The sequence below is a fragment of the Microdochium trichocladiopsis genome (genome assembly GCF_020744255.1).
Source record: "Microdochium trichocladiopsis strain MPI-CAGE-CH-0230 chromosome Unknown B0I36scaffold_1, whole genome shotgun sequence".
NCBI lineage: Eukaryota > Fungi > Ascomycota > Sordariomycetes > Xylariales > Microdochiaceae > Microdochium > Microdochium trichocladiopsis.
The window spans coordinates 1,671,153-1,688,682 of NW_025763544.1; the positions used below are offsets into that span (position 1 = coordinate 1,671,153).

Below are 17,530 nucleotides of genomic sequence, written 5' to 3' on the forward strand. Positions count from 1 at the left end.
GACCAAAATGTACACCAACGCCTTGAACCCAAACCCTTACATAGAAAACGCCACAAACAACAGAACAATCGCCGAATACGAATGAGTGAAATGAAGAATAGCAACAACTTCCTTGAGGTTGGCCAGGGAGCCCGGGGGCCGTTACTGTTGAGAAATAGCACGAAGGAGTTGGTTGTGATGTGTACGTCGACGTCCAAGTGACGTCAACTTAGAACGAACCGCTGCTCGATCCGGAGCCAGATGATTTGGGGCGCAGTTGCGAGGCTTCGGGGCCACTTTCCGTCGGCGAGGGGTAATTCTGCTTGATCTTTTCATCCATCATCGAAAGTAGCCGCTCCGAGTACTGGTCAAGAAGGCCATTGAGCATGGTATCAGTCATCGCCTTGCTGCGCGTCACGCGATCGCCCAATGCGACGGCTGTGAAGCGCAATTCTTGATCGAGCTCTGCCAGTAACTCCTGGCTGATTGGCTCTGTAGAGACAAGCTTTTTGCGATAACTCCTCAAAGTTCGGCAGACCTGCTCGGTCGCCATGTTCAGCGTGCCATAACCTCTCAGGCTGCCGGCGCTTGCCTTTCTGACAGACTCCCCGAGGGTTTGTGATGACGCACGACGCGCAAGGCGCCCTTTCGGGCTGGTAGGAGGACTGCTATATCGGCTGTCGTTCGATGGCCGCCGGGACGGAGTGTCTTCCGCAATAGAAAGACTCGGACTTGACTGCAGAGTTGCGAGAGGGGTGTGGACCGAGCTCGAAGATGCCAGGTTATAGATGGAACGTCGTTTCGGCAAAGTCCGCGGTGGAGAGCGTCGGGCTATTGAGCCCGCCGATGACGGTGGCCGCTGGAACTCGGCAAGTTCAGCTTTGGACAGGACTCTTCGAAGTGGTGTCCGCCGCACTGTAGATATCTCCTTCTCAGGGGATGGGTCACGATCGCCGGCCCCAAAAGACCGCTGCTGCAAATCCATCTCCCAGATCATAATTGTTCCATCTGATCCAACACTGACGACTCTCCTCTCGTCATTCTCGCCTTGCGCCAGAATGACTCCATTGATTGCCTCGGTATGTCCCCATTCGCGGTCCAAGAAAACCCCGACCTGGGAATCGTAAACTCTGATAGACTTATCAGTATTAGATATACCGAGCAAGAACGGCGGCTCCTTGTCATTCCCGGGCCGGGCGATGAGAGAGTCTAAGACCACGGACTCGATTCCGCATTCGTCAGTGCATTTGAATGAGCTGTTCGCCTTCCCAGTATCCAGTCCAAAAGCGCACACTGATCGATCGAGAAGTGATACGAAGATCGACTTGCCGTCGGGTGCCACGGCCATCGATGTCGGTGAAGCCTTGAGCGGTACGCTCTTGGCAGTGATAGCAGCCAAAACATTCGGGTTATCCTCTCTACTGACAATGTCATGGAACTGCAGGGTTCTGTCAAGCGAGCATGTAATGACCTTCTCTGCAGAAGGCAAGAGGACTTCGACAACTTTCGCAGCAAATTCGAGGGTCTGGAAATGCTCAAACGTGCCATCCGGCATCCTCTGGACCAACTGAGTGATTCGATCTCGTCCACACGAGGCAATGATGAACTTCGAGTCCGTCTCAAACGAGGTGATTGACTGGCAATCAGATGAGTGAACCTTGAGCACTGATACGCATTCTTTGCTTGACGCAGCAATAACACGTAGGACACCGAGTTTGTCGCCAGTGATGAAATATGCTCCACGAGGACTCGCCTTGACAACCGTAAGCTGGTTGACAGCGTCAAGCTCACTCTCAAAGTAGGCTTGCTCCAGAGGCACTTGGAAGGACGACTTCATTTTGCCATCAACGTCCCAAAGGATCATATTTCCAGATCCTGACCACGTGCAGAATGCTGCGCCGGATTCTTTAGGGTTTGCCAGGCTCTCTACGCCCAAGATGGATTCTCCATGGCCGGCCATGGGAACAGCCGGGAGTTCAAGGTCGAATTGAGCTGTACTGTCGCCCTTTTTGCGGATTTCGATAGAGTGTTTCGAGTCGAGAGTGACCAAGCCGTCGTTCACGAAGCCAAGAGCCATAATTCCCGCAGTCGCACTACAGCTGGCGCGAATGCAGTCACCGCTGCCGTTTTCGAAAGCCGCAATATCGAGGATCATAAAGGCGCCATCTCTGCCGCCAAGATATAAAGCGCCATCTTTGATAGAGGCACAGGTGATTGCCGACCCAGCCTCGACAACCTTGGTTAGCTTCATCTGTTTCTCCGAGTCATCGAAAAGACACACGTCGCCCATCTCGGTGCAGAGCACTGCCCTGCTGCTGTCCATCACAGCCGCGCAGGAAAATGTGGCTTCGATCATGTTGCCAAGAAGAACGTTTCTGCCCGGCAGCGTCTTCTGAACCTGAGCGGGCGAACTGTTTTCTCCGTTCATCCTTTTGGTGGGCGACGCCGAACGGCGCTCTTCGACCCTCCAGATCTTGATGTGCCGCACTCCAAAAGTGAGGAGGTTGCTGCCGACCCATACCATGCCTTGCACAAAGGAAGTGCATCTATTCTGCTGGAATAGCCTTGCCGCTCCCGTCCGAGGGTCTATCCTCCAAACGTATAGAAACCCGTCATTTGCCGATCCTAAAGAGGCGAGATACTTGGAGTCCGGCGACCATGCCACTGCGCGGACTCCATAGGTGTGTTCGCTGATGGACACCAGCGGCGTGGTGGAAGATTCCTCGTCGAGGCCGAAAATCAAAACCCGCGGCGCGTATCCAGTCTCACCAACGGCGAGGAATCGCCCCTCTCGACTGAGCGATAGGCATGTAGCAGCCTTGATGCGCTCCCGGCTAGTCCACGTCTTGGAAGAGGGTGACTCTGAAGACCAGTCTATCGCTCCATACGAAGACTCGCGCAGTGAGCTTCGATTTCTGCTGTCATTTGCCTTTGGAGTTGAAGGCATTGAAGGCGAATATGGCAGAGATAGTGTACTGTAGACGGGCACGGCAGTCGGCCTCGCTCTGAAGAACCTTTGCTGACACTCATCGCTGCCCGCGTCTACCACAACGGCCGCCCCACCAGCGGTGTAGGCGAAGGAGGAGCCGACAGTGTCAAAACCAGTCGGCGATGCACAAGTTGTGCCGACGACACGCTTAAGGCTGAAGCGAGACGGCGTCTCTGGGAGCGTACGGCTGCGTAGGGGCGAGCGGCCCCCCGGCCTGGGAAGAAGGAATGGCGAGTTGGACGGCGTCAGCCTAAGGCGATTTGAAGGAGTGGAAGCCATTGTCGTTCCATTGACGGAGTAAGGCGAGGTCTGAGTATATGACTGGAAAGAGATTGAGGCACTGGAGTGAGCATGCCACTCGTGGGCGCGTATGTGTTCGGCCTGTGTTGACAGTTGAGGTATTGAAGACGTTGGGTTCGCAAGCTATGGGTGTTTTGTTTGCAGAGGATATATGGTGATGCTTGCTTGTCGTGGTGGGGTACGCTGAAAGTATGCTGGGACACCAGACGCCCGATTCGAGCCAATGATGACGGCCGCGTTCCGGGAGATGGGTAACCAGGTTATAGCTGGCTGGATATAATGCAGGATGCCTGAATTGACTCGCAATGTGCTGTCACAATTACAATATGAGTTGCCGATAGCTTGGTTGGAGAAAATGATGCTGCACGGCGAGCTGCTGTCAGTGCGCGGCTGCAGCAAGTCGCTGCGGGGGATGGCAGGCACAGAGCATGGGTGGGCAGCGCCTACCAAGGTAAGAAAATGGGAGCAATGAGCGTAGAGAAGCAATGGGAACCAGGAAAGAATGCTTTGCGGGCGTGGTTTGGCTCAAGCCTCCATCGTGGTGCCGCGGGGACGTGATTTCGATATGATCGCAGGTTGGAGCAAAGTTCAGGGAGGCACGAGCCCGCCGAGCGAAAACTTGCGAGCGGATGGAAGATGCAGTGGAGTCGGACTAGGCATTGATGATAAGATGGATCTTGGGAGAAACACTCCTGCTAAGGTAAGTAGGCTTCGACCGTCATGCGGGCTGTTTGCGCTCGAGTATGGTGGTTGCATGAGCGCCGCCAATGCTGGGTAGCAGTCGTGGTGGAAGATGGCACGAGAATCGTCGTGATCAACAGGGGCACGGCACACACACAAAGGCGAGGCGCGCTTTTGCTGAAAATCGACGCGGTCTGCCAGAAGATAATGAAGATAACCAACGTCGAAAACGTCAGGGAGGTCATTCATTCCCTTGCCGGCCTTGGCTGGACTCCTCATCTGCAGCCCTGGATCTGCTCTGGGTGGCTTGTTTTGGCGCCGGTCCACCGGTTCAAGGTTTGTTTGGGCGCGGCTGGGGAATTGGTTGGACCAGGGGGTTGGCCAGGGGACTTCAGGCACGCCAAGGACCCCAGCATGGCACTCTCCGCTTCCAAGGTTGCCATCAGCTCACTTGTGGTGGCTGCACACAAGAATGTCACTCCAACGACGGGTCTTCTTCCTTGATTCACTTGCATCTTCTCACCAGGTGCGGAGACACGCAAGCAACGTCGTGAGCTGCAACAATTCAATGCGCGTGGGTCAAGGTCGGATGTGTCAAAGGCCCTTCCCTGTCCCGCCCTAAGCTCGACTAATAACAGCTCTGCGAGTCCCAACGCGGCATCGCGGCACCCCAGGCTCGCGCGACCCTGGCCCGGCACAGCAGGCCGTCACCGTCGCGTTTGGTGGACTCCAGACTCCGATCCCTGCTCTTTCAATTTAAATCACATCCTGTCACATTACCGATCTTCACTGACTTCAGGGGCCGTGTTGGTTCGAGGCAGCTACAAGCAGACGTGTGTAACGGCAACGAGCCCGTTTCTCAATCGACATGAATAATGGGTGCATCACTCCATGCTCTTCTCGTAAACAGGGATGCCGCTACTGTTGCTACATGTTGTACATCTGCGCTGCTGTCGAGCCTATCACACTAGATTATCGCCAAGCTTCTTATGAGGACTCTCATTCTCCTCCTCAAGGTCCTCCGCTGGCCGTTGCGGCATGTACGGATACTCTGTGCGCGGGCCTGACCTCTTCTGGTTCCAGCTCGGGTCTCGCACAACGCCCTCCTTGCGCCAGCGCCGAGGCGGCTTCTTGCCCAGCTCCGCCATGTGGCCCCAGATACGCTTGCCGCGCTTGAACCAGCGGTCCTGGCGATCAATGTCCTCCTCCGTGGTCGGCTGCCACTTGCTCTTGAGGATGCGGCGAATCGCTTCGGCCGAGACCTCAAACTTCTTGGCGAGCACCTCGGTGGTATATTCCTCGGGAAACTGCGCGTGCAGGGCTCTGATGCCGTCGAGCGCGTCGGGAGACAACCGTTTTCGTGGACTCCACCCTTCGGGAAACTTTTGCGTCAACGCAGTCTTCTGGATCTGCCATGTTTCCTTCTCTGGTCGCGCCTGGTCGGCCGTGACATGCTGGGTCTTCTCCTCCTTGGGCAGAATCTTTCGTCTGTAGAGTTGACTGCTGTTGCCGCTACGTAGCTTTGGTCCGCCCGTGTGGTCATCGGCGAATTTGCGTGGGCCTCGTTTCCTGTCCGAGTATCGTGGTGTGCTTTGGCTCAGTGCCGAGATTGATTCGGGTGACAAGTCTAGAATGGCGCCGTTGGCCATCCCTCTGTCTAAGAGTTCCGAGGAGACAGGCAGCTCTTGGCTGGAACTGCTGGCTGTCGCCGCATGATTGCTCGCGTGCCCGTCTTCTTCCTCCCCAGACCCATCCTTGTTCTGTGTTCTCAGCGCGGTGGCACCAAACTGTCGGGCGATGGGAGGACCAGCTCGCAGGCTCCGGAAGGCCGGCTGTGTCCTTTGCGGATTCAGCGCGGGGAATAAGTGGCTGGCGGTGGTGTTGGACACTCGGAGGCCAGTTAAGCTCCGAACGAAAATGCCCAGAGTTGTTGTTCGGCAGGAGCAGCTCATGGCGGAGTGGTCCAAGGCGAGCCCTCGGAGGGCCGGAGGAAATAGTGATAACGTAAAATAAGAGGCGAGTATGCTACTGGATACCCGACATGGAAAACGTGCAGGAGCAAGTTGTCCTGTTGCGAAAGCTCGAGGCAGTCTGCAAGCAAAACCCGAAGAAATTGGTTGCGTGAAAGCACGATAGCCGCGCGACTCTGCACAATGGCGGCCACGGATAAGGCAGCACGATAAGAAGTTTAGAGACCTCTCTCCGCCATGGAGGCTTACTTAGCCTACCCCACTTCAGCATCCATGCTCAACTGTCATGGCGAGCGAGCCGATCGCGGGTTTAAAGATATGACAGCATTATGGAGCTCGGAGAATGCGGTTGCAGAATGTGGCTCAACTTGCGGCGGCGCGGGACTACTTGGCAGTGTGCAGGCCGAGAAGTGCGCGCATGTGTCTCAGAGATCTCTCTTCACGACTGCAAGTTGACTGGGCAGAAATCCTCGATCTGGTGGCTGAAGCTAGAGCACGGAAGAATGCAAAATACCCCGGTGTCTCGCAGACTTCATTGTGCCAGAATCATAGTAACGAACCGGGGCAGAAAAGCCATTGCAAGGGCCGGCACCAGCTCAGCTTGCAACCAACAAGATGCTTCGTTCCGAAAAGACGGCCACGTGAACACCGTGGTCCCCTGTGAAAGTCCTCCCCGAGCGATAGCGATTCGAGCTTGGGGTAATTATGGCGGTCCGGCACCCGAGTGGTCATCGTCATCCATTGCCTCCGCACCCACACCACCACTACTGATAACACCGTCCAGTTCCAGAGGCGGCCGCGCTCAAGTGCCCTGCCGGGCGTACTTGCACTGGTCATCCATAATACATACTTGCTATTCAACCCCGCTGCCTCTAGGCTCGATGTGACCGCGCTGCTTCCCGCTTTCGGCAGCCAGCAGTTGCTGGACCTTGCAGTCTTCGCGATGCTATCCCCATGCAACGACATGTACTCTTTAAAGCGGCGGCCGTTGTACACTCTCGCAAGGCCTGACCCCTCTTCCAGCACAGCCATAACAAGCACTTCTTTTGCTCAACCATGAATGCATGAGAAAGAAGACTTGTATTTGACATTCCAAGAACGAACCTGTCCACTGGGCCCCTCTGGATATAGTTCGACGTGCAAGCCCGTCATTGAGCATTTCCATGGTATATTCCAGCATGTAGAACGCTGCCACCAGAACGCATTGCCATAATTCCATCAGAATCTGCCTGTCTTACAATCAGGAGCAGCATTTAGCATCCCTGACTTACAAGCCAGCATCTTCATCCACGATGCCGCTGAAAAAGTGGCAGCCCATAGACGTCGACACGTACGGCTGGAAGGAGCGCTGGGGCGCAAAGTTCTACTGGACCCCCGAGCATCACAGGCCAGAAGATCTCGAGAAGCTCATCCACTCGTACGACACAGTTGCCGCCGAGGCCCTGGATCGACTAGACGAGCTCGTGCCACCACCCTACGCCAACAAATCCGTCGACACCAACATCAGGGAGCACAACATCGAGGGCGGCCTCAGGCCAGATGGCGGGAAGAAGGAGCGCAGGGACCTGTACGAGCTGATGGGCAAGTATGCCAACGAGGACGAGAAGATTGGGCGGTTCTGGAGGTCGATACACACCGTGCCCGACTGGGTGGACTGGGAGCAGATCGAGCGTGGACAGAAGGTGTTTTGGCGATATGGCGGGCCGTCACTGACAACTGTAAGTCGCTACATCCCCCTTTCTAGATTTCACGAGTTTCTTCCCCCTTTGGTCCAGATGATGCGTACTCTCCAACTTCCACCATGACTGACGGAATGACACAGCTCACCTTCATGTCCCTCCTCGGCGGCATGGGCAGCGGCAGGACCGTCGCGACCCTCGACCGCACAGGAGGCTTCTCCGCCAAGGTGGTGAAGCGGCGCCTCCTCGAGACAACCCAGCACACACTCAACGTCCACAAGGACCTGGCATCCATCCAGCCAGGAGGCGACGGCTTCGTCAACTCGGTCCAAGTCCGCCTCCTGCACGCGACGGTGCGCCAGCGGATCCTCTCCATGGCCGCCGAGCGGCCCGGCTTCTACGACGTGGCGACGTACGGCGTCCCCGTCAACGACCTCGACTGCATCGGCACAATCAACACGTTCTCCTCGACAGTCGTCTGGCTCGGCCTGCCCCGGCAGGGGATATACATGCGCGAGGGGGAGATTGCCGACTACCTCGCCCTGTGGCGATACATTGCATACATCATGGGCACGCCGGACGAGTGCCTCGCCACGCCAAGGTCGGCGCGGATCATGATGGAGTCCCTGCTCGCCTCCGAGATCAACCCGACGCAGTCGAGCGCCGTGCTCGCCAACAACATCATCACCGGCATGTCGGGCACCCCGCCCACGTTCTCGAGCCCCGGGTTCATGGCCGCCCAGGCGTACTGGCTCAACGGGAGGCCGCTGTGCAGCGCCCTGCAGATCCCCCCGCCGACGCCGTGGTACAGTGCCCTCGTGCTCGGGCAGTGCATGCTCTTCGTCACCATGACCCAGCTGAATCGATGGTTTGCCAGCGTGGACGAGTATAATATAAAGGTCAGTACAGTCGTTCAGCCCGTTCATCCATCCAAACCCAAAACGTTCGTTCTTGCCGCGCGACAAAAAAAAAAAGTGCTCACGATTTCCTGCTTCGCTCAGATGCTCAAAAAGATCCTTTACCACATCATCCTGCAAGACAAGTCTAAAGGCGGCCTCGGCTACACGACGCGCTTCAACTTCAAGTATGTTCCGCATTTCGACAGGATGAACACCGAGCAAGGGGTATACGATCTGCCGCCGCGCTCGATTCTGAAACCTGGCGTCGAGCGCACCGCGCTCATTGGGCTTGTCATGGGCACAAGCCTGATGTCGTTAGGCGTTGTGGGCGGTGTGAAGATCGGTGGATGGCTGCTGTCAAGATTATCGACGCCGCAACGTTAGAACTGTCATGTGATGCAGAGCGATCAGAAACTTATCCATTGGCCCAACCTTACTTGAGGTTTCTTCGTGTGTATTCCAACGTCCCCATATTCACGCCAGGATCTAAAAAATGGCTGAGTGATGCTGAATTTCGGTATGAAGTTCTATGGCCAAACCCACCTCAAATCACAAGCCCCATCATCGAAAGTGCTGTGCATATGTATGCTTGATTGCTTTTATACTATTGACTGCCGGGAATTCCCACAGTCCAAGACCATTATTTAAAATGCTACGATCGCTTCCCAAAAGCCTTGATCTCCAACGCCTGTTCCAGTCAAGGGATATTTGTATGTACATGCTACTCGCGCAGCTATGATGGCTCGAGAATAGAGCGGCCATCTAAAAGGGCTTTACAGTATTTACAGATTTTTAAGTCGAGAGAACCCTCGACTGACGTCGAATCAAGCATCAGCCATCATGAGCTCGACAGGCGGTCTCGAAGTATGAGCCAAGATGGGCTTCTCGATAGGGCTCAGTGCGCCAGGTGAATCAGTCATGTCATCAACTGAGATGGCAGGCAGACCAGGGCTGCCACCGTGCGCCTCAGGTTGGTAGATCAGAGTGCTGCTCCTGCTGCGTGTCCGGCCACCGAACGAGGCTGCGTCAACCGGTGAGACAGGTGTGACCTCGGCCGCATCGGCGGTCGGGCGATGGTGCAGCTTGGCAAGGGCATCCGCGAGATCCTCAGCATGGACCATGGTGTTGGGAGCATCCTCAAGCTTCTGCTCCCAGCCGTGGGGTGGCGAGGGAGGGGGGCTGATGAAGAAGAGCTTGCCAGCATCGGGCAGCTCGAGGTGCTTGTCCTTGGCGTCCTGGTTCAATGGCGTGGGCTGTCCGAAGTAGACCCGGGTGCGCTCGCCCATGATCAGTTCGTTGTCCCAGATCTGGCGAACGTTGATCGCAGCCTGCTCGTCGTAGAAGGACACGATGATGCGGCGGAAGGACTTGAGCGGCGACCAGGTGTAGACTGGCGCAGTCTTTTCGATAAGACCGCGAATGGTCTGGAGGTTGTCGGGGCGGAAAATGTCTACGTCGTCGAGGTTGGTGATGAGCAGGGTGTTTGTTGGCGGAGTGGGCTGCTGGAGGGGTGGCAGGTTGGTGAGGTCGAGAGACAGCGACTTGTTGGACGAGGGGCGGCGGGCAAAAATGGGCCGCGTGGGCGAGCCCAGTGACGATGTAGGTGATGAGGTTCCAGACATGGCTGTGGTGATGTATAGTCGTGGCGACAAGACGAAGTTGCTCTCCAGTCTATCTAACGTGGGCAGGCCAGGGTGACGCCGAGGCTGGGTGGCGTGTAAGTGGAGGCCGATGGTGGCGGTGGGATGTCGCAAAGTGGGATAATGTATGGGTGAAAGGCGCCGAGTTGTTTTTCTGATGGTGAATGCTCACTCGAACTGGGTTCTGTGTAAGTTTGAAGAGAGCTGTGGGCAGGTGAGGCGAGAAGGAAAGAGAGCAGCAGGTGCGGCGGCGTTATATCGTGTCGATGGTGGGCGGAAGGGGGCTGTACAGTCGATGGCAAGAGGAGGAGTCGTCGAGGCGAGGAGGAGCAGCAACGCAGGTGGAGCAGGGCCAAGTGACGGGAAGGCGCACATGGCGCTGGCGGCGGGTCCGGCGCAGCTTCACTGTGGGGGGTGGCAGGGAAGTGACAAACAACCTCGCAGACAAGCATTGGCTTCGCATTCTCCACAAGGGCAGAGGCTATCGGCGGAGGACCGACAGCACCCAAGCCGGCCTGGCTGGCTTGGCCCTCACTCTCCTCATGCCTCTTTGAGTCTCGCTTCGTGGCAGTGCAAAACCACAGTCACTCCTCCTCCTCACGCAAGGGGCTTGTCCGTGGCCGCCAAGGTGTGTCTCGCGACCGTCGGCGTAAAAACTCTGCAAATTCGCCGTCTCTGGCCGTCTCCCGCGCTCTGCTTGACGAAACTGACTCTGTTATCTCGCACAGCGCTGCAGCTCCATTATTCAAGACGTCCAGACCACACGAGCCTGCATAGCCGCCCGGCCCTAGCGTCTGGACTGCACCAATACTGTGTGGTCCTGGCCAGGAGGACCTTCCTCGCCTTCGTGTCCTCCAAGGCTGTCCCTGGCTGGCTGGTGGAGCTCTGCGTTGTGGCTCTGCTGCTCTCCCGGCGTTCTGCGCCAATGCGAGGCGGCCTCTTGTGCTGCCCGTTGAGTCCGCCAGCAGATCACTGCCGGCCTGGGAGACAAACACCTGAAGAGCCCCCTCCTGAGATGCCACGCTCTGCATTCTAGACCAATGTTGGTGCGTATGTCTCACCTGCAAGCTGATAACGGCGGTGGACTTTCTCTACCTGCGACTTGGAATGTCTGGATTTCCGGCTGCAGGCATGGGGCAAGTTTGTGCTCTCCTTTACCGTGCAGCACAGCTAATATCCGCCTGGTGATTCTGGCGCACGCGCAATACGGCTGTGCAGCGTCTTGCGCGTCCCGCACTTTCCCTCCTTCGTGTTCATAATCTTATTACCGTGGCCCGGCTGACTGACGAGCAAGGCGAAACGAGGAGGCTCAGCTGCTCGTCCTTTGGTGAGGCTTGGCGTGAGATGGAACAGTGTGACGCGGGAGGCTTGGGTGCCGGGTCTTGTGCATTCCACCCGCGACCACAAGTTTCGAGTTTAACCCCGATGCCATCGCCACAACAATGCCGTCCGGCCAGCCCTGTCTTGTGGCCTCAGCAACGTCATTTCCAGTGGGCGGTCCAGCACAGTCAGGACCAGCAGTTTTCCACCTGACCTCGCTGGCTCCCTCCAAAGCTCACCACGCCAACTGAACGGCATATGGGCTCGGAGCTCTCGTCATTTCCCCATTTTCGCCGATTCCGTACTGCGCCGCGCGAGCACTGCCAGACGTGATCGCCCTACCCCGTGAAACAGTAGTAGTTCAGTTGGATCAACTGCGCCTATCGCAAAAGCCTCCGCAGGCAGAGCGAGCCCCTGGCTAACAGCACCGGCAATGGCCACCAAGCTTTTGTTTCCTGCTCATCCTTGCCCTCTACGGTCCCGTGTACGCACAGTCGATCCGGGGAGGGCGCGGCAATTTGTCACAACCCCGTCCGGCCGAGGCTAGCTGTCAACTCCGCCCCGCAGCTCTACAAATGTTCATGATGTTGGGTTTACTGCGTACCTGCACTGCCAACGGCGGCTCCCCTACGTTGCCTCGTCATTTCCAATGCGAGGGCCAATCTCACCGGAATGAGTACGCACAGCTGCCGCCTGAGCTTTCACTCGTACCGCTTTGGCGCAGCACGTCAGCCGATCACACAGCCTCGCTTTCCCCATGCCGCTTGTTCTGCGTACAATGCTGCATCACGCTCGTGATTCTCCCAGGCATCAGTAGCGTAGAGATTCTTCATTCTCCCAATAGGACCTTCTTGATCAGCGCTGATTGCCGTCAACGATGGCACTTAAACAGTGAAAATGGTTCTCGAAATACATGCACGTCTGGCAGGTATTGCGATTCCTGACATGCGCTCATTTCTTTATTTTATTACTTCCTCGATCTCGACAGATTCATACAGACATACATCTCGTTTGACTAGAGAAGTGCTAATATCTTACACAAATGGGGCGACGCTGAGAGCACACTGCCACCACCAAAGCATGAATGTGAACTGGTTCGAACTGCCTGGTCCGAGGTAAAGGTGCAAAATGCCTTGGAGTTTGACAAATGTAGGCGCACATCGGTGATGGCGCAGCACACTCCTCAGCATCTTGTGGTACCACACGGCCCTTACCGAATCTCGACACCCAGCTGCTCGACCAGCGCCGCCGTGACGGCGTTGTGCATGGCGTTGGCCTCCTCGTGCGTCAGCGTCTTCTCCAGGCTGCGGTAGTTGATGCGGTAGCACATGCTCCGCCGGCCGGTCTTGGGATGCGTGAACTCGTCGACGAGCTTGACGTCCTCGACGTCGTCGCCGCAGAGGCTGCGCACAATCTCCATGACGTCGTTCTCGTGAAAGTCGTGCGCGTTGGCCTTGACCGCCCCGCCGGCCGAGGACGTCGACTTGAGCCAGAACGACACGTCCTTGGCACACCCGGGATACTTGGAGAACGGGGTGAAGAGCTTCAGGGAGTCGAGGTTGTCCGAGACGCCGCGGAACTGCCGCGTGAAGCGCTCGTCCTGGGACCAGAAGAGCCGGATGTCCGGGATCTGGAAGAGCAGCATGGCGATGCGGTCGAGGCCGATGCCAAACGCCCACCCGAGCTGGTCCGGCACGCCGGCATTGTTGTACAGTGCCTGCTGGACCACGCCGCTGCCCAGCACCTCGAGCCAGTCGCCCGCATAGTAGACCTCGAGCTCCCACGACGGGCTGGTGAAGGGGAAGAAGGCCTCCACCCAACGCACGGCCAGCGGCTCGTCGTTGAAGTCCGGGTCGGCGCGCTTCGCGGCCGCCTGCGCCCGCGTAAAGATCTCGACGACCATGAGCTCGAGCGAGCGCTTCAGGTGCGCCGCGATGGCCTCGGCCTCGGCCTCTGAGTGATACTTGCTCTGCAGCGGGTTCCTGTCCTTGTGGAAGGGCGGGTTGGGGTCCTCGACCTTGATGTTGTGCTTCGGTAGTTTTTCTACGTCCGACCAGACCGCGGCGGCAATGTCGCCATTGGGCACCTTGGTGCGGTCCCAGCTCCGAGCGCCCTCCATCTGGTGGAAGATGGGGTAGTGGCTGCGGTCGACCTCGTCGCGGCGGTAGACATCGGCGCTGACGAGGTAGCCGTCGCTGAGGTTGGCGCGGAAGGTGTCGGCCTGGTGGGCGCTGGTGTGGGTGCGCAGGAGCGTGTCCTTGTTGATGTAGTATGTGTCTGACTTGGCCCTGCCGGGATGGTCAGGCGCGAAGCCCAGCGAGTCAAAGTTCTGGTGCGTCGTGACGACAGGCTCAAAGTTGTTGTGGTACTTGTACGTCGGGCTAGGGAAGACGGACTCGAGGATCTGCCGGGTGATGCACACGGGGTGGTCTTTGACGAGGTGCAGCTTGCGGGGGACCTTGTCGATGATGTTGCGCGGGACATTGAACCAATCGTCCGTTGTGTATTTCGTGCCTTGTATCTCGACTGTGCCTTTATGTTGCTGCTGCTGCTGTGGTGCTGCTGCTTCGCTCGACAATCTGGTCAGATGCTCAGGTTTCTCAGGTTGCGGGTGGATCAGACCCTGCAAATCGCCCGTTGGGAGACTGACCTGCTGAGGACACCCACCGCTGCCGCAATCGCGCCGGCGGCGGCGGCGCCACAGCTGTCCTCCATAGCGATCGCGCTGTGAAGCTCACAGGAGCTTTATGTTGGCTGCGACAGCTTGTCGCCAGCCGTGTTGCCCACATCGTGGAATCGTTGTGTAGGGCATGCGAGGAGCAGGCGCTGTCGTTGAGCTAGAGCATTCGACGATTTCTCATCCAGCATTTAGGGTGGGGGGAACAGTGTCAGTGCCCCCTGGCACTACCCGGAATGCGCCGGCGCAGTGCCACCTTGGCTCCCCCAACTGAACGTCTGTGGAGATCATACAGGATCAGATTTGGAGAAAGCCCCAATTCTTGCTGGAATGTCGTCATGCTTCGAGCAGAGGCTAGTATTGGTTTGACATGATTTTAGGTCGGCTATTGTTGCCCGCGAATATGGGGAAACAGACGGCCGTTCGCTATACTTTACTGAGTCCATTTCCCAATCCAACCTTGGAAGCCTCGAGACTCAGCGTTGCGTTGGATCGTCTGGCATGCAACAACATCCATATGCGCTGTCAGGACATGCAGCATAGGACGGCGAAAAGTAGTAACATGGTTTTAAAGATACTAGAGCAGCCGCTTTCCTGTGAAATGCTGGCTACCAGCACTTCGGCGTGACTGGAAGATTGACATCTGGCCCAATGAGCATGGCATGGAGCGAGACCTTGACCCTCCTAGACACGTATTCATCGGATCATCTTGGCAAACAGCAGCAGACTAGGAGGAGCCCTTTTCGATCTCTGCTCATAGGTATCTGCTTGTACTCGCCAAGTCTTGGGTGTCCTAAATCACATGTCTTGTTGGGGGTTCCATCGGGTGGTCCCTCCCCCGCGGTGCCTGGTGCGGAGGAAGAACCTTAAGAAGATGCCCCAGCTTTCCAGTTGGAGACGACCTGGGCTGACGCCTCGGGAGAAAACTCCGGGCCGCAGACAGCGCGAGAAAATCTATGGCCGGTGGTTGCCCCCACGCACGCACGCCGCCCTGCAGGCCCACCCGCGCGCAACCTCCAGGGCTCGACGCTTGGCTCGCTTTTTTCGAGCCGCTGTCGTCACTCGTCGATTTTCCGGGCTTCTCTACAGGTGCCTTCCTCGACGCTGTCACGACCACCACTCGCCCCTTGCTCTCCGTGCAGTCTGCAGACGGTCCTCTCGGCATCGGCCATTCTTTTCACAGTCGAGCGTCAATCTCACACCTGCCTGTCCGTCTCCAGTCTCCCCGCCGAGCCGGTGCGTTGGATGAGACACTGCCCAGCAATCCCCGCAGTGTTAGTCGCCAGTGTAGCTGCTTCAATGGCTGGCGCGAGCTCGCTCTTTCTCCCATAGATATGTCAGTATCCCCGTCGTCTATTGAGCTCTGGAGTTATCGTTGCCGAGTTTTGGGCCCATATCAGAGGACGAATTGTCTTCCGGCATACGTTCCCCTTAGACGAGCAGACACGAGATCACACCGCTAACCTTGTCCGTCAACATGTCAGCCCTCTCAATGCCCGAAACAACAGCCCCCCCCGTGGCCGCGGCGGAACCGCCCGCGGCGCCCACGACAAGGCCCAGGAGACAAAAAAAGACACCAGTGTTGCCCAAGCAGGTCTCTTATCCGTTCTGGTTTGGAGGAAGTGCCAGCAGCATGGCGGCGTGTGTGACACATCCCCTGGATCTGGGTATGTGTGACCTGTGAAAGTGCCCCAAAATCGACCACTTCCTTGTGGACAAGATGATTCCTGCTACTCCTGGTCAATGTCATGTGCTGACATCGAAATCATGAATGTGATAGTCAAGGTTCGGCTACAACTACGCGCCCCCGATGCACCAAAAAACATGACCGGCACCTTGATGCATATCGTCCGGTCAGAGGGTGTCACCGGTCTATACCGGGGTCTGACAGCCTCCCTCCTGCGACAAATGACCTACTCGACCGTCCGCTTCGGCGTCTACGAGGAACTCAAGCGCCGGGCTGTCCCCGAGGGCGAAAAGCCATCTCTCCCATTACTCATCGGCCTGTCCGCCTTCTCCGGGGTGCTCGGCGGCATATCCGGCAACGCCGCGGACGTCACCAACGTGCGGATGCAGCAGGACTCCGCCCTGCCGCGGGACCAGCAGCGCGGCTACCGCAACGGCCTGCACGGCATGTACCGCATGTTCCGCGAGGAGGGTTTGCGCTCGTGGTTCCGCGGCGTCGGCGCCAACAGCATGCGCGCCGCGCTCATGAACGCCTCGCAGCTCGCCAGCTACGACACGTTCAAGGTCATGCTTATGACGCACACGCCCCTGGGCGACACCACCACGACGCACTTTGCCTCGTCCCTGCTCGCGGGCTTCGTCGCCACCACGATATGCAGCCCCGTCGACGTCATCAAGAGCAGGGTCATGAGCGCCAGCGGCAAGCAGGGCATCGCGAGCCTGCTCTCCGAGATCTACGCCAAGGAGGGCGTCCGGTGGATGTTCAAGGGATGGGTGCCCGCCTTCTTGCGTCTGGGACCGTAAGTACAAATCATAGACCTCCCTTATGTGTGGTCTTGTTGAAGAAAGACGTCTCTGTCCTTCAAATGAATCAAGATGGACGACAGGAGCTCATTCAGCTGACAATTCGTTCCCAGTCAAACAATCTGCACATTCCTCTTCCTTGAGGCCCACCGCAACGCGTACAGGAAATTCAAGGGTCTCGATGCTTAAGACACCCGGCCCTCCTGCCGTCTGGCGTGAAAAGACTAGGCGGTTGCGCCGGGCGGGACTCAGGCCAGTGTGGCAATGGAGACAGCATGGTTGATTGGACTTTGTTTGGATTCACATTCAAATAGGGCACGGCGTTCATGGGGGTCACTTTTTTTCCCATTTCTTTTTGGGGGTTTTCTTTTCTCCATAGACTTTGGCCGTGCAGTTGTGGTAGCATTGCATTTTTTCTTTACCCGGTGGTGCCAGTTGAGGCAAGCACCCCCCGGGAGAGGGAATATACGCATAGAGATATATATATACCAGTATACAGGGCAAGTCTCAGGACGTCCAAAACATTGCATGGGAGCCAACAAGTAATTCACGTGAGGCGTGGCGGGATTATGACCATGCGCTGCTTGTGGCTATTCTATTATGCAATGACCTTGTATGTACAGTTGGGCCTGGATACCTGCCTTTTTGGTGAGCACGCCATGCTATCTCCTTGCGCGACATGACTTGTCGTGGACACTGGCAGACACCAGCTACCTGGATGGCTCAGAGTAGTGCTGAGGTATTTCGTGTCGCCTTGTATTCATACTTCATGGTGGCGCCCTTTCCAAAGCCCAACCAGGACGACTAGGACGCCTCATTTTTCAATTACCGAGGCTGTGCCATTTGCTGTACACCGCATCAAAGAGCAGTCGGCATGGTGTGACAATGCAGCCAGGGATGCTTTCC

General features: G+C 57.1%; 7 protein-coding genes across 7 annotated transcripts; 3 read left to right on the top strand and 4 right to left on the bottom strand.

Moving 5' to 3' along the window:
* Positions 1 to 208: 208 nt before the first annotated feature.
* B0I36DRAFT_343905 (WD domain-containing protein) lies at positions 209 to 3,247 on the bottom strand (the record flags this gene model as incomplete). The annotated part of the gene is made up of 1 exon (XM_046156206.1): positions 209 to 3,247. One exon carries the CDS (start codon positions 3,245 to 3,247, stop codon positions 209 to 211), a length of 3,039 nt encoding a protein of 1,012 aa, XP_046018165.1.
* Positions 3,248 to 4,911: 1,664 nt separating this feature from the next.
* On the bottom strand, positions 4,912 to 5,901 carry B0I36DRAFT_343907 (uncharacterized protein; the record flags this gene model as incomplete). Its single annotated transcript, XM_046156207.1, has 1 exon — positions 4,912 to 5,901. One exon carries the CDS (start codon positions 5,899 to 5,901, stop codon positions 4,912 to 4,914), a length of 990 nt encoding a protein of 329 aa, XP_046018166.1.
* An 891-nt stretch (positions 5,902 to 6,792) lies between these two features.
* B0I36DRAFT_309962 (uncharacterized protein) lies at positions 6,793 to 8,979 on the top strand. Its single transcript, XM_046152196.1, has 3 exons — positions 6,793 to 7,637; positions 7,742 to 8,497; positions 8,600 to 8,979. The coding sequence occupies exons 1-3, from the start codon at positions 7,212 to 7,214 to the stop codon at positions 8,879 to 8,881; spliced, it is 1,464 nt and encodes a 487-aa protein (XP_046018167.1). The 5' UTR covers positions 6,793 to 7,211; the 3' UTR covers positions 8,882 to 8,979.
* B0I36DRAFT_309963 (Calcipressin-domain-containing protein) lies at positions 8,980 to 10,441 on the bottom strand. Its single transcript, XM_046152197.1, has one exon. It carries the CDS (start codon positions 10,117 to 10,119, stop codon positions 9,322 to 9,324), a length of 798 nt encoding a protein of 265 aa, XP_046018168.1. The 5' UTR covers positions 10,120 to 10,441; the 3' UTR covers positions 8,980 to 9,321.
* Positions 10,442 to 12,667: 2,226 nt separating this feature from the next.
* Positions 12,668 to 14,172, bottom strand: B0I36DRAFT_370936 (phenylalanyl-tRNA synthetase; the record flags this gene model as incomplete). The annotated part of the gene is made up of 2 exons (XM_046159964.1): positions 12,668 to 14,036; positions 14,108 to 14,172. The coding sequence occupies 2 exons, from the start codon at positions 14,170 to 14,172 to the stop codon at positions 12,668 to 12,670; spliced, it is 1,434 nt and encodes a 477-aa protein (XP_046018169.1).
* Positions 14,173 to 15,208: 1,036 nt separating this feature from the next.
* B0I36DRAFT_309966 (mitochondrial carrier domain-containing protein) lies at positions 15,209 to 17,149 on the top strand. The gene is made up of 4 exons (XM_046152198.1): positions 15,209 to 15,470; positions 15,619 to 15,801; positions 15,915 to 16,620; positions 16,738 to 17,149. The coding sequence occupies exons 2-4, from the start codon at positions 15,627 to 15,629 to the stop codon at positions 16,811 to 16,813; spliced, it is 957 nt and encodes a 318-aa protein (XP_046018170.1). The 5' UTR covers positions 15,209 to 15,470; positions 15,619 to 15,626; the 3' UTR covers positions 16,814 to 17,149.
* On the top strand, positions 16,788 to 17,489 carry B0I36DRAFT_5914 (uncharacterized protein). Its single transcript, XM_046163064.1, has one exon. It carries the CDS (start codon positions 16,951 to 16,953, stop codon positions 17,305 to 17,307), a length of 357 nt encoding a protein of 118 aa, XP_046018171.1. The 5' UTR covers positions 16,788 to 16,950; the 3' UTR covers positions 17,308 to 17,489.
* The last annotated feature ends 41 nt before the right edge of the window (positions 17,490 to 17,530 follow it).